This window comes from Rhincodon typus, chromosome 6 (assembly GCF_021869965.1).
Source record: "Rhincodon typus isolate 14 chromosome 6, sRhiTyp1.1, whole genome shotgun sequence".
Classification (NCBI taxonomy): domain Eukaryota; kingdom Metazoa; phylum Chordata; class Chondrichthyes; order Orectolobiformes; family Rhincodontidae; genus Rhincodon; species Rhincodon typus.
The window spans coordinates 72,393,500-72,408,664 of NC_063337.1; the positions used below are offsets into that span (position 1 = coordinate 72,393,500).

The 15,165-nt window shown below is 43.0% G+C and overlaps 1 protein-coding gene across 1 annotated transcript; it reads right to left on the reverse strand.

Annotated features, from left to right (window-relative positions):
- Nucleotides 1-7,025: 7,025 nt before the first annotated feature.
- On the reverse strand, nt 7,026-10,792 carry LOC109930542 (SLIT and NTRK-like protein 5). Its single transcript, XM_020530017.2, has one exon. It carries the CDS (start codon nt 10,790-10,792, stop codon nt 7,976-7,978), a length of 2,817 nt encoding a protein of 938 aa, XP_020385606.2. The 3' UTR covers nt 7,026-7,975.
- Nucleotides 10,793-15,165: the final 4,373 nt, after the last annotated feature.

A 15,165-nucleotide genomic window follows, 5' to 3' on the forward strand; every position in this document is an offset into this window, starting at 1 on the left:
ATCACAGTAGTCATACAAAACCTATGACATAGAAGGAGGCCATTCAGTCGAACATGAGTATGCTGTGCCTTTGTTAGATCAGCAGGGCACTTTTTTAATACTAATCTGGGTGAATACATTTTTCAATAAGTCACACATTCTCATACACTTTTCTGTTGCTAAGATGGTCAAGGGGAATTTTAAAATCTTTTTGTACCCATGCCATCCGGCTTGCACTATTAAACAAAAACTGCTTTCTGATTTCTACTTTACAGATCTCTGAAGCTTCATTGCTTTCTCATTCCAGTGCAGTTTTTTTTTGTATCTGTATCTTTGTATACAAAGTCTAAATATCTTGTAGCATTTCATTGACTTGATAAATATGCTGCAACAGATCTCACATGCAGCCAAAAGGCATAAATGATATGACTGTATATTATGCTGAGTGCAAGTCATAGGAAAGAATTTGCTCAATTTCTAGTTTTACCCAAATACCTCTGATAACTGTTTACAGGTAACAAATATCGGTGTGCTACTTTAAAAAGGCATTAGCCTGTGAGAAACAAGTGGGTTAAGGACTCTGTTAAAACAGTGCACATAAGCAGATCTGAACCAATGCGCTAAAAATAATGCACAGAGAAATGCCAAATTGATAACAGGCTAAAAAAATGCAGTTATAATGATGTCAAAGATCTGTGAGGAAGCTGTAAAGATTCACTACGCATGTTAACACATCAGCAAACTGAGTGTAGACTGGATTCTTAGGTTTAAGTCAATTAAACCAGTATTCCTTCCATTCAAAAACAACATTTTCAGGGGTCATTTCAATAACACTAATGAAACTAAAATACTATGGACAAAATCCAGCTACTTTACTATAGTACATAAGCTTTGCAAATTGAAAAAAATAATTTTAATAAAGTTTCTTGAAAATATCATTTTGTTCTCCTCAACAAGATACACTGGAATCACTTCTTCAAATAATTCCACTTAGCCAAGGTTGAATTAGCAATGAGTACTTTTGCTCATTTTACTTTCCTGTAATAAAACAAAATTGTAAAGACTCAAATGTTCTCTAATTGAAGATTAATTAAAGAAATGTTTCAGGGATTATATTGGGATGTTATATTCAATGGTGGGCAGAATATGTTTATTTCTCAATGCCCTACAATAGCTGAGCATTTGGAAAAACAGAGGCAGGATCAGACGGTCAGCATGGATTTCCAAATGGAAAGTCATTCTTGACAAATCTACATTAATTCTTCAAGGATGTAGTAAAGTTGATGAGAGAAAACTAGTAATGTGGGGTTTTTTTTGTACTTTCTGAAGGCTTTCAACCACGTCTCACACATGAGATTAATGTGTAATAGTAAAGTGCAAGGGATTAGAAGTAGTGTGTTGAGATGAATAGAAAACTGGTCTGCAGACAGGAAATAAACAGTAAGAATAAATTAGCCTTTTTCTGAATGGCAGATAGTGACTAGAGGCGCACCACAGCGATCAGTATTAGGAAACTGAAAGAACTGCTGATGCTGTATATCAGGTTCAAAAACAAAGTTGCTGGAAAAGCTCAGCAGGTCTGGCAGCATCTGTGAAGGAAAAAAAGTTAACGTTTCGGGTCCGGTGACCCGTCCTCAGAACTCAGAAGTATTCTGAGGAAGGGTCACTGGACCCAAAACGTTAACTCTGTTTTTTCCTTCACAGATGGTGCCAGACTTGCTGAGCTTTTCCAGCAACTTTTTTTAGTTTTTGATCAGTATTAGGACCCCAGCTATTGACAAAATATATAAATGATTTGAACAAGGGAACTCAATGTAATATCTTTAAATTTACAGATGACACAAAGCTGTGCAGGAGATGAGCTGTGAGGAAAATATAGAAATTATTTGACATGATTTGAATAAGCTAAATGAATGGGCAAATGTTCGATATATGCAGTGCAATGTGAATAAATGTGAGGTTACCCACTCCGGTAGCAAAAAGAAACAGGAAAACAGATTATTAACAGAATGGCTATATGTGAGAGCACAGAAAGTGCAATGAGACCTGGGTGTCCTTGCACACTGGTCACTGAAGGTAAACATTCAGGGCCTACAGGTGGTAAAAAAAAAGCTAAATGATATTTGGTCTTCAGAGCAAGAGGCAAGAGGATTCAAGTGCAAGTGCAGGGACATCTTGCTGCAGTTATAAAGCATCTTAGTAAAACCACACCTGAAATATTATGTGCTGTTTTGGTTTCTTTATCTGAGGAAGGATGTTCTTGAGTTAGAAGGAGTACAGTGTGAAGATTTACCGAACTGATTCCTGGAATGGTGGAACTGATGAATGAGGAGAGGTTGGATTGGTTAGTACTATATTTGCTGGAGTTTAAAAGAACAAAATCTCATAAAATGGATAAAATTCTAAAGGATCAGCAGGGTAGATGTAGAAAGAATGTTCCTGATGATGGGGGGAGTCCAGAATCAGGGATCACAGTCCAAGTACACAGGGTAAACTATTTAGGATTGAGACAAGGAGAGATTTCTTCACCCAGAGTAGTTGGCCTATGGAATTTGCTACCACAAAGAACAGTCAAGGCCAAAACATTGTATGATTTCAAGGAGTTTTATATACCACTTGAAGCTAAAGGGATCCAAAAGATATGGGGGAAAAGCAGTGCCAGAATATTAAGTTGGATCATAATGTATGATGGAGCAGACTTGAAGGGTTGATTGGCCTACTCCTGCTTCTATTTTCTATGTTTCTATGTTTTACATTCCAGTGGAATGACAGGAGTCTTTGGGAGTCATAGGAACTTTTGTATCACTGTGTGATGGCTCGAATGTACACATTGAATTACCAATCTCCACAGAGCTGAGTGCTATTTTATTTTTACTTTGTAGAACACTGTAAAAATAATTAGATTAAAAAGAAAACACCAGTCAGGAAACTCCCTAGGTAATTAATAAAATAATAAATTATATGTCAATTTAATTTGCTGTAAATTAATGTCAGGTTTTCTCTTTAATCATAAAAATGTAGCAGACTAATATAATATATATTCTTTTTAAAATAAGACACAACAAATCATAAGCATGTCACAGAGACAGTTGACTATTCTACAAATCAGTCCTGAGCACAAGTTCGCTTGAGTTGGTTTGTTGCCATAATTCACTCAATATCTTCAACTTTTAGAAGATAAAACTATAGGTATTATATTCAACACAATAAAACAATAAAAGATTGTTTTACTCCTCCTGAGCACAAAATAAATTATTTCTTGAAAACAAATCTTAATTACCTTCTTCCTATTCTCTGTTTTTACATTATCCATCAATAACTTCTGTAGCAATAATTATAGTAGGGATCTGCTTATGAATTTATTGTTAAAACCTTGTGATTTTTTGTGTTGCAATACATGATACCTGAATACTGACACAGCAAACCAGTTTCTGCAGGGACCAGCAGAAATTCAGGTGATGTCACAAAACTGGACCTTATGGGAATCAACAATAATTGTAGTGCAGTGACAGCCTTTCATGTTTAAAGCAAATTATTCATTTTTAGTGAAACATTATTTGTAGGGAAGTACGATGTAAAAAAAAAACACTCTACCAGGTTTAATCAAAATCAGCAGTGTCCATTCCATCTTTTGCACAGCATGTTTAAGTTGCACCTTCAGCTATTAAATTGATAATTGATTTTATTTTTCTACCAAACCATTACAAAGTGTCTACTAGTAAGTGTCTAATAACCAGCATAAATGGATGATAAAGTTTACCTGGATGCATGTGAAATAGTATTGAGATTAACATCCGAGAAGATCCAATCCCCTGTACTCCGTACATGGTGAGTTGGCTATTATGTATTTTGAGCATGATACTTGCATTTTCATAATTTTTTGCGTCAAATTTTCAAAATTTTAGTCACACTGGTTACATTAAAAATTAGGTTTCATCTAAATATTCTTTTTTTTGCTGAAAAGGTAAAATCAAAGCAATACTGCATACAAATCAATGTAAATGTTTCGTCCTAATGACAAAGTGTCACTGTTACTGTTGAGCACTATTTTCTTTACTTCATTGGAAGCATACCTGTGTGAAATTTTAATACCCAAAATGTCAGAATCCCAGACAAATAAAAAATCTATTCAAGGATTTTAAATCTTATCTTTCAATGCTTTCAAAATAATGTTGAAGTTTAAAACTTTTGTGGAGAAGACAATTTGGATGCCTATGTGTTTCTGCATTTGTAAACTACTAGTTAAATATTCCCAGGACTTTATTGATGAAATAATTTGAATTGGTAAGCTTTGTAAATAGGAGGCCTGCTATTTTATCAATTGAAACTAAATGAGCATAATACAATACTTTGAACATGTACTTGAAGTAATTTGGCAAGTTGTAATATATGTAATTCAATCCTAAGAAATAATTTGATCAATCATTGTTCAAAAATACATTGCTGCAACTTATATATTTTCAGAAAATCTATGAGATCAAACAATAAACTTCCCAAAACATAAATACAAATTGCTATGATTTTTAACCATCCAGGTAGCCCCAGTTTTATTACATTGAAGAGGCCAGATCTTGCTGTGAAAGTAAAAAGTTTTCATGGACATACCATTATTAATATACAAATCTGGCAGGAAGATCAAGGGATGAAGAGATATTCCACAAACTGTGAATCTTCAGAATGAGTGACTTGATTTTTCCTGCTCTGCCCTTTCTTCCCATAAAAGATATTTTTAAAAAATCTTTCCATTATTTTTTAATAATGTGTTGGGCTTGCACAATAGTTAGGAAAACGTTACAGATCAAAATTAAAACCTATATATATTTTAATGAATTGATCACTAATAATGCAATGCTAATTAATCTCATCCAAAACTGCAATAATTTAAACTGCAGAGCTTCATTCCTGCATGTCATAAGTTACCAAGTATTTTGTACATTTTAAATGTAAATATTAGCACTTTATTTTTCTTTCAATCCATTCTTATTTTACCTCTTTTTAATTTCCAAACCTGATTTGTCTCTAATTCACCTTCATTCTCTATTCTTTCTATTTCTCTCTCAAGCCTTAAACCTGATTTATTATGTATGAGTTTTAATGATGGTCCTATTGTTCACCCAGATCCCAGTTATCCTGTTGTCACCCACTGTCATCAGCTTGCACTTGCAACAAGCTACAATGCAAAAAAGCGTTTGAGCACTCGGGTGAAAGAAAGCATCTAAATAATAATGATGCCCTGTTCCAGCAAGATTTGGCCATTATATTTTAAATGGATTATTCTGAACACATTTATGAGGAATGCAAATAATTACTTAATTTATAAACATTAAACAGATATGAGATTGGATCTGACTTGGAATTCAAACAGTTAAACACTTTTTTCTGGGATCAATAATTCAACAGCGAACTCAATTTGAGTTATATAAATATTTGGTTTTTGCATGAACACTTTAATGAATGACACTGGCATAACTATCTCAAGATTCTTTGAAATAAATAAATGAAGATTGTCTAAATCCTTTTTCTTTTTAACAAACTTGCAATGTGATGAAATAATCTCAACAATACCTCTAGTCAGGATATATTTTGTTTTGTTGTACCATGGCAATTTAAAAGAGCTGCAGAGAAAATAAAATTAGACAGTGGTGTATGAAATAAACTTAGCGCATGTGCCATACAATGGCAATTTTTTCAGCAAGGAAAGGAGAAAGACTGGATTTCTTTTATTGGTATGCTGCTATATTACATTTGGGCCAAGCAAAGAGGATAGAATGCATCTGATAATCTACACTGCAACTGTCTTTTCCCAGATATGCCTACCTACCTTAACATGTATGCAGTAACAGAAAAACAAAATGAAAATGGGTACATTCATGATAAGTAACAGTATCTTCCCACTATACTGATAATGCACTGTTAAGTTCCACAAAACAAGACCCAGCTCCATCTTAAGACTGGCCAAGATGGTTACATATTATAAGAAGAGTGAAAAGGGTTTACGGAGTCTTCAGTACACTACAGTCAGGTGAAAATAGTAAATATGCCACTTTTTAATTAGCTATAATATAATGAAAATATATCCACAACTTAAAATCCTTTGGGAAATCAGTATAACTTCTGATAGAATCAACTTGTGTTTTACATCAAAACTTCCATGAGATCCAATTAAATTTACTTGACAGATTTCAGTGAGCAGTGTTCTGCAGCGATTAGATCTGAATTATGTTTGCAGTATTACCGAAAAGTATTGCATTGTAAAATAAATCTACAACGTTCCACAATAAAAAATCCTCAGTAGAAAATTATGTCTGGATGGTCTCCTTCATATCACTTAATGAACTTCATGGTCTCACTGAAATATCTGTGTTAAAGTAGTGACAAATGTTGAAAAGAAAACTACACTTTACAGCAGTATTAAAAAACATCTTATTTGGTGTTTAAAAATTGTTCAAATAGGGAAGAAGGTCTAGCCGTTCAAACACCTTTTAAATTCCCCACACATGAAAATATGATGATATTATTTAGGATCCAATTTATACAAAAAAAATCTAATTTAATACTGACCTTCTCATGTGTATATTTGTTAATTATAGTACTAGAAGATAGCGTAGAAACATCATATTTGATGATTTAAGGGTTTGGATCTAAAATACTGCTAACGACCATTGTGGAGACCTCTACTGGGGATGCTAATGCAATCTGTAGAGTCAAAATTCCAGGTCTGGATGCTTCTTTATCTAGAATTCCTTCATCGACAGATCACATTAACCCTTAACCTAAATTATTAAGCTTGCTGCTGGCTCATATTAGAAATCCAGTTTGACAAGTAAATACAACTCCATGTCAACAAATATTTAAAATGACAACAGTAAACCCAATTAAAATGCTGCTTCCTGACAAGAGGTTCTTGCTGTACTGTCTGCTCTCTTTATTTGGCTTTAATGTTTAGCCAATGTAAAGCAATCTGCCATTGTTAAAGTTCAACTGCCTCTTATAATTTATTTTTGTTAAATTATATACGGTATTAAAAAAGTCACACAAATAGCCAGTTTGAACACCCAGTGGTGTAATATAACTTCCCCGTTGAGTTTTTTTTACAAGGGTACAGACATTACATACAGATTTGTACAATCCAACAGATAGCCCTGCGTGGCCCCAGTGCACACACTCAATTGTGCAATTCTGAGATGAATATTAAAGACCTCAGGTTTCTTTCTAATTTAAAAGTGCAGAATGCATACAAAGACATCCATTTTAAGAATAAGAGCTCCATACTAAAATTAGGGGTGTGCTAGCCTCGTGAAGTTCAATGAAGGACCATTTTGACTCTAATTATAAAGACTGCTGAAGCTAGAACCAAATCCAAACTGTGCATTGACAACACCTATGACACACTTTGATCCACTGCATCAGGTGTTGAGTCATGTTGCAAAACTGCAAAAATGTACTGATGCATTTTTGTACAACATGCGATATTTCTGATGTCATCTAGGAATAAGCAAAATATTTTGGTTGGAGAGGTAACTACCCGGTGATTTTTTGTGTGACTAAAAAGTATTAAGTATTATATCGGTCTATTTTGTAACTAAAATACCTGGCTTGAGGTACACATGAAGAAACTGCAATTTACTAACAATATGATGCAAATTTAGTGAATTAAAAAAATACTTCCAGATATGGGCAAGTTAAGAATGCAAGAAAGACTATAAAGTTCCCGTCTAGGGCAATGAAACCCAATACGTTTACTTATGCCTATTGTCAGAATATCACGAGGAAAATCTTCAGTTTGGGGTCCTCTGATCCTAGCAAACTCCAGTGTTTCAGTGGAGCTGAGAGTTATGATGCACACCCCTGGCTGAAAACTCCTTTCAAGGTGATTATCTGGTGGCCTTGACACTTACCCTCAAACTAGTGTGTGGAATGAAAAGTAAACAAGAAAATAAAACAACCGAATTTCAGATAATTAGAAATAAATACTGTATATAAACAACTCTGTGGCTTAGAACTGACTGCATGTTGTCTGTTTTTCGAGAACTTCGAGGTAGTCCGGCTCGATGTGAAGCTTTGCTTTCAGTTCCAGGTAATCATTTCTAATTTGCTCGGCATATACATTACTGGGTGCTCCGTACAGCACCGTCTCCCTCATCCTCTCCGGATGTAAATACTGGCGTCTTACTTCATAGTTCGGTGAATAATTATAGTTTGGTGGACTACCAAATTTATATTCAACACTGTTGCCAGTGGGCGACTGTTTGCCCGGCTCTAAAATGCCACGGTAGAAATGGTCCACATCTTGAACTGGAGAGACCTGCTCGTGGGGCTCGATGGTGCTGATGCTATACGAGGGGCTCCTCAACTGGTTCTCTCGCTCCTCGTCCACCGGGTTTCGGTAGGTGACCTTGAGCTCGTGTAAGTCCCTGTAATCGTCCACCGAGTTGCCCTCTCGAGACCTGTAAATGGGGTTCTTGCACATGTGGCCCAGAGGGTGGGGGATGTACTCGTAGACGTGGCCGGCGGGGCTCTTGGCTTTGGGCGCCGGCCCGTGGCTGTAGACGCTGTACTGCAGGTTGAAGGAACTCACGTCGGAATTGTTGGCGCTCGTGCGCTCGCTCTGCGCCCGCTTGCGCCGCTTCATCACCACGACGAAGAGGCCGGCCGCCACGAACACCGACGCCAGGAATACCAGCAGCAGGCTGAGGATGAGCACCGACAGGGGCACCACCGAGCCCGTGTCCGGGAACGGTGTGGCCGGGCCAGCCGTGGCGAGGGGCCGAGCGGCCGCCGGGCCAGGCGGGGCGGGGAGCAGCAGCGAGGGAGTGGAGAGAGCCACCTCGTCGGAGTGGTCCGGGCAGATGAGGTCGGAGCGGAGTGAGGCCAGGTCTTGGCCGGCCAAGTGCTTGGGGGACTGGCAGCTGAGGCGGCGGACCAGAGCTCCGGGACCCAGGCGCTCCAGCCAGCGCTTCATGCCCAGCAGCGGGCAGCCGCACTCCCAGGGATTCTCGTCCAGCTCGATCTGGATGAGGGAGGCGAGCTGGTCGAGAAGGCCGGCGACGGGCAGCGAGGCGAAGCGATTACCCCGCAGGCTGAGCCGGGTCAGGTTGAGGCCGGCGAAGAGGCGCGGCGGCAGGGACCTGAGCAGGTTGTGGTGCAGGAAGAGCAGCTGGAGGCCAGGAGCCGGCGCCAAGGTGCCGGCCCCTAGGCGCCGCAGGGCGTTGTACTCCAGGTAGAGGTAGCGCAGGTTGCGCAGCCCGCGGAAGCTGCCCGCCCCCAGCGCCTCCAGGCAGTTACCGTTCAGGTAGAGGCGCCTCAGCTGGGTCAGGTTGGAGAAGGCACCGTCCTGCACCGCCGTGATGCGGTTGTGGCCCAGATGCAGCAACTCCAGGCCGGCAGCTTCCTCGAAGTCCCCCCGCCTGACCGCCACCAGCCGGTTGCCGCTCAGGTACAGCTTCCTGGGGTTGTAGGGCTTGGGTTGCAGCTCGGAGACCCTCTCGATCCGCCTCTCCTGGCAGTTGACATTGAGCCCCAGCTCGGAGATCTGCAGGTTGCAGCTGCACTGCCGGGGGCACACCAGAGGCACCGGGGGCTTGGTCTGGTAGGCGAAGATGGGGCCGTAAGGGTAGCCTTGTCCCTCCCCTTCTTCCTCCTCCTCATCCAACTCCTCCTTCATCTTGAGGAATGGGCTGCGGGAGGTGGTGACCCTCACCCTGGAGGGGGGAGCCTTGGGCAGGCGGGTGCCTTTGGGCTGGTACCTGGACGGGGACGAGGTGATGAGGAGGTTGGGTGTGGCCGCCGGAGGCGGGCTGCTGTGGAAGTAGCCTCGGGTGCTCAAGGGAGGAGGGGCGAAAGGCGGCTTCCAATCCGAGTCCAGCCCCCCGGGGCGGCGGGGGCACAGCTCTTGGCGGGAGACCTCGCCCAGGTCGCGGCCGTGCAGGCGGAAAGGGGTCTCGCAGACCACCTCGCCCACCAGCGCCGTGTACGAGATGCTCTCCAGCCAAGCCTTGAGGGCCAGCAGCGGGCAACCGCAGTCCCAGGGGTTGTCCTCCAGCTGGAGCTCGGCCAGGCCGCCCAGGTGCTCCAGCAAGCCGGCGTGCGGCAGGGCCCGGAGCCGGTTACCCCTCAGGTCGAGGTGAGTGAGGGGGACGTGGCGGAAGAGGTCAGCGGGCAGGCCGGCCAGTAGGTTGTCGTTGAGGATGAGGACCTGCAAGCGTGGGAGTCTGTCCAGGGTGCCGCTCTCCAGCCGCCGGAGGTAGTTGTAGTCCAGCTGCAGGTACTCGAGGCGCTCCAGGCCGGCGAAAGCGTCCCTCCGCAGCCCCTCCAGCCGGTTGTTGTTGAGGTGGAGGCGCCGGGTAGCGTGCAAGCCGCGGAAGGCGCCCGCCTCGATCTCCTCGATCCGGTTGCCGCCCAGGTGGAGCACGGCGGCGCCGCTGAAGTTGAGGAATTCGTCGGGCTGCAGGCGGCTCAGCAGGTTGCCGCTGAGGAACAAGTGGTAGAGGGGCCAGTGAGGCGGACTGAGCTGCAGCACGCTGACGATCCGGCTGTCCTCGCAGCCCAGCACCAGCACGCCGTCCTTCTCCTGGCAGGAGCACAGAGTCTCGCACGCCTCGCCGTAGCTCTCGGTGCCGTCGCTGGCCACCGCCCCCAACCACCACCAGCCGCCGCCGCCCACCAACGAAGCCAAGGCGACGGCCCGAGTTAGCCACACGGACATCTCGGCGGGGCTCCCGATCCTCACTCCCACCCGCGGCTGCTCACCTTCGACAAGACAGAGAAAAACAAAAGAGAAAGGGGAAAATAAATAAGTGTGAATACCTGCCATCGGAAGCCATCGACGACCATCGCCACAAACATACAACGCACGGAAACCACCACACCCCCCCACCACCCACCCCTCCAATTTGAAATGGGGTGGGCGGGCAATGCACTCAAATTGCCATCGCATCCCCGCCCCTTCCCCAAAAAGATCGAGGTCATCCAAAGTTTATAAAAAAAAGACATTCCCCGATGATCACTCCCCGGATCTCTGAACGCTTCTCCGGAGCAAGTTCCTTGCAGGCTGTAACTGGGCAGAGAGAGAGACGTACTGCACTGTGCCGCCTGGCTAAAGGCAAAGCTTGGAGCCTCCTCCGAGTTGAGATAGGAAGTTGCATTTTCGTGTGAGCGTCACTTATCACCCACTGCGTTAACGTCACTCCAGCATCAATATGCATTTGACCAGATTTCAAATCTATTCCTTCATGAGATGCGCCAGGAGCCCCCGATTTAAAATAAATCACGGCCATTTTCAAAAGCATCTTTGTGTTTTGGCATAGGAGGGCATAAGAACAGCGCTGTCCAAACGCACACATTCTCTCTGCAGCTAATTCCAAACAAACTGTTCTCTTCGCTCTTGTCCGAAACCCTTCTTGCCCAACAAGGCAAAACAAAAACCAGGCTTCAGAAGGGACCGAGCGCTCTGGCAAGGAAATGCGGCTTGTAGGCTTCACTTCAAACATAGTAAAGTGATTCGGGAAATAACAATTATAATAAACAGGCTACAAATAGCTTTTATTTTTTTTCTCACAATTCCAATAGAATGCTTGACTCACCCCTACATCCCCCTTCTCCCCGTCACCAACTTACCCCTTCTCCCCAAACACTAGCGGCTTTGAAGGAGAGCTCGACACATTCAGTCATATCTGACTTCCACCCGGAATTTGGCAAAATGCAAACCCAGATGAAAATCGCTCGATTAGAACATTTGTAATTGGATAAAGCCAGTCGCCAATGTGCCAGCGTAGGAAATGCTGTCAGAATCGGCGGTAACTGTCGCAGCCCTTCATCCTTCCGGGTAAAAAGATATATTCAAGTTGATTAAAGGCAAACAAATAATCTACGTCAGTGATTTAATACCCAAATTTCATCTCGCTCGAACAAATCCGATTTCCTGGAGCTTTTTTTTGTTTTCATTCAGCGACTGCATCAGTCCGCAATATAAAAAAAATGCATATTTCGACCCAGTGATGCTGGAAGTCATTCTGACCGCGATTTGTGTGTGTGTCTCCACCATGCAACTCCAGGCTATCCAATACACAAGGTGCAACGTTTAAGCAAAACACTTCAACACAATTATTATCCCCAGTCGGAATCCCCTTCGCATTATGGTGGAGTGAGGACGCAGTTTTCCCCCCATTTTAATCCCCCATTATCTTACTCTGATCTCACTTGACGTTGTATGCTGGGGTACTTTGATCAACCACCTTCTTCCCAAACCATCATCCCAAAGAAAAAAAAAAGTTTTACTATTTAATCAGATATACTAACGGCAAATATAGCAAGAAATATGTAACTTCATGCATTTGATCTCAGCACTGATTAAAACAATGGCCAGCGCAATATCCTTTTGCGGATTCCCATATATGTCTCATATTTTAGTATCAAAGAAGGTTTTGTTTTAACATTATTTTTGCTCTGCTGAATACTTTTGACTACTGCATCTGGCGCGCGCGCACGCACACACATTAAACCCGCTTACTTCAGCACCCGATTTAGATCCCCGTACATTCAGTTCGACTGGAATTAGAATTTACCTACCAAGCTCCTCTTCTGAAATCTCATAACATTGCAGGGGTTTTGGGGGTGGGGTGGGGGGTGGTGTTGGTGCGCTTCCGGCCGCGATCCGAGTGGAAGCGGCGCTTTCGGAAGGTGATTAGAAATCCTTCAAAGTGGCTGTTGTTCAGGGGTAATCGTGGTCGCATTCGAGATAGAGAGATTTCGTGGACTGGCTCCTGCTCACGTCGTTCGCTGCGCGACCGCCCGCCGGACGGACGGAGGGACGCTCGACTTCTCCCCCGCTTGCACTTCCACCAACTTTAGCAGACGGTGAACAAGACGAGCCGGTCGGCAGCAGCCCCTCCGCCCAGTCCCCTGCCCCTTCTTCACAGAAGCACATCCTCCGGTGTATCACCGCTTCACACCAGCTCCCCCCCCACTACCCCCACCTCCCCCCTATACTCCAAAAGCAGCAGTAGCACCACTCCCCCGCGAGCCCAACCCAGCCAGACTGTGTTACAAGATGCCTCGCAGTCACCGACTGTAGAATATGGCTGGAACCAACTCGTTTGTCTCTTGGCTTCTGCCTTAAACAGCGAAGTCGGATGTGGGAACCGGGAAGCGTGGCTGTCTGGAGAAATTCAACGCGGTGTCAACCTCGAATCCAGTCGAGCCCTGGGGAATGCGGAAGGACTTTTCGCTGTAGGTCCTCTCTCCTTGTAGACTTTCCCTTTCCATTCATCCATTGCCTTGGGACCATTATTACCGTGCTGTCAACAGTCAGGTTAATCAAAGCTGTTAGTTGACAGGGGAGGGCGGAAAAGCGAAATCTTCAATTTCAAATGGCCACTCAGTGAAAAGAAACACAAAATCGAGTAGCACGTAGGATGTCTGGAAAATACACCCGACTATTTTGCGAGTTTCGGACAGTGCTCCTTTTTTTTCTGAATGCTGTAATTTCTATTCATTCCACCAAAGCTGATCCAGTCCATATTTTTAAAGAGGGTGATAAATCAGCGCTAACAAACCATTTGTAAGAGCGTCAGTATTTACTGTACTCAGCGTGGTTGTTTGTCATTCTAGCCATTTCCCAAACAGCAGGCAAATACGCAGCGGGGGTGAGCAGCGCGCGCGCGCACACACACAGAAAGGAACTGATTGTAGCTGATCCTGAGAATGGTAATGGCCAAAAGATGGCAGTGCAGGGTGACAGAATTAAAGACCGACACAGAAAGCTCCATCCATTTGACTTTGCTTACGTTCCGACAGGAGAAACCTTATATAAAAAATTGTGTGGAAGCATCGGATTCGGGGATGGATTTACCTGGTCTCCGTTCAGGGTCCTATTTCCCACTGAGTTTGTTTTTTTTATATTTGAAACGCAGGCAGTAATAACTCACCAGCGTGCACAAGAGCTATCTTACTTAGGGCCGTCAGAAATGCGAGCTTAAAAGTTGATACAGTGATAAGGATCACACAAACACACACAGCTATAATATGCTGTGCAGCCGCCTACAACTTTGTGATCCTCTATCCCCCTCACTCCAATTCTGATCCTTGTGTACGTACATTGCCCATTTTAGTGAGTCCACGCTGGGTGACGGTGCCTTCAGTTGCTAAGGCCCTGAACCACATTTCCCCCTTCTTTCCTCTCTTTTGTACCTACCAATATGTCTTTGATCATTTGCCCTAATATCTCTTTATGTGTTTATACAGGTGTCAAATTTCACTTGCTAATTCTCCTGTGAAATTCCTCGAGCTGTTTTACTGCACAAAAACATTTGCAGAAAACAAGGTTGTGGTTGATGTGTTATCACCACAGTCCAACCGTCATTTTATGTTTGTTGAATGCCTGCAGTGGTGGAACAGGCTACAGACTATGGACTCACATTGAGAATTGGGCTTATGCTGTTATTATTTTAACTTACATTAAGTCTGCACCTTGCTGTTGAGATTTGCAAGTCCATTCTACCTGTCAGCATTATTATACATTCAAACACGAAGCAATGATTGACAAAGATGGAGAGAGAATTGTCTCTGATAAATGTAGTGCTGACTCTATTGAACACTATGCGAGTCATGCAGAGGCAATAAGGACTCCTAGTTACTTACATTACAGAGACAAAGAAGACATGACATGGAATTTTGGTAAATTTGATTCAGTTTCATCTGAAAATCCTAGTCTGGAATATATACAAAAATAAACTCAACTTTTTTTTATTTACAAACATTATTGTTTTGACAGACAGTCTCTCCCCAAGACAATTTTAAATCCTTCTGCCATCTTAACTTGTTATATGGGTTATCTTACATTGGCACTTAGGCCTACATTTAGCCACTATAGCTAACTCTTTAGTTCTATTATAATCTTAGTCTCTGATCTCTCTTTTGAGATTTAGGTAGCTTCAACTTTTAAACTAACAGGAATTTTACCAGTCCTGTCTTTGTTCTGCACAGATTGCCCCCACAAACTCCTACACTGTCCCACACATGCTGACACAACAGCTGATCCCCGCACTCTCACATTGTCAAACACATCTTCAAACACACACCATCTCACACAGATACTCACTGCATCCCAAGCATGCCAACCCAATCCCACGCACATGCGTTCAATCCCATGCCAATTTACACTTAATCTCATACACACTCAAGGTCCCA

Bases quoted from the DNA above. Each gene is read 5' to 3' on its own strand.
- LOC109930542 (XM_020530017.2), bottom strand. From the start codon at position 10,792: ATGGCAGGTATTCACACTTATTTATTTTCCCCTTTCTCTTTTGTTTTT.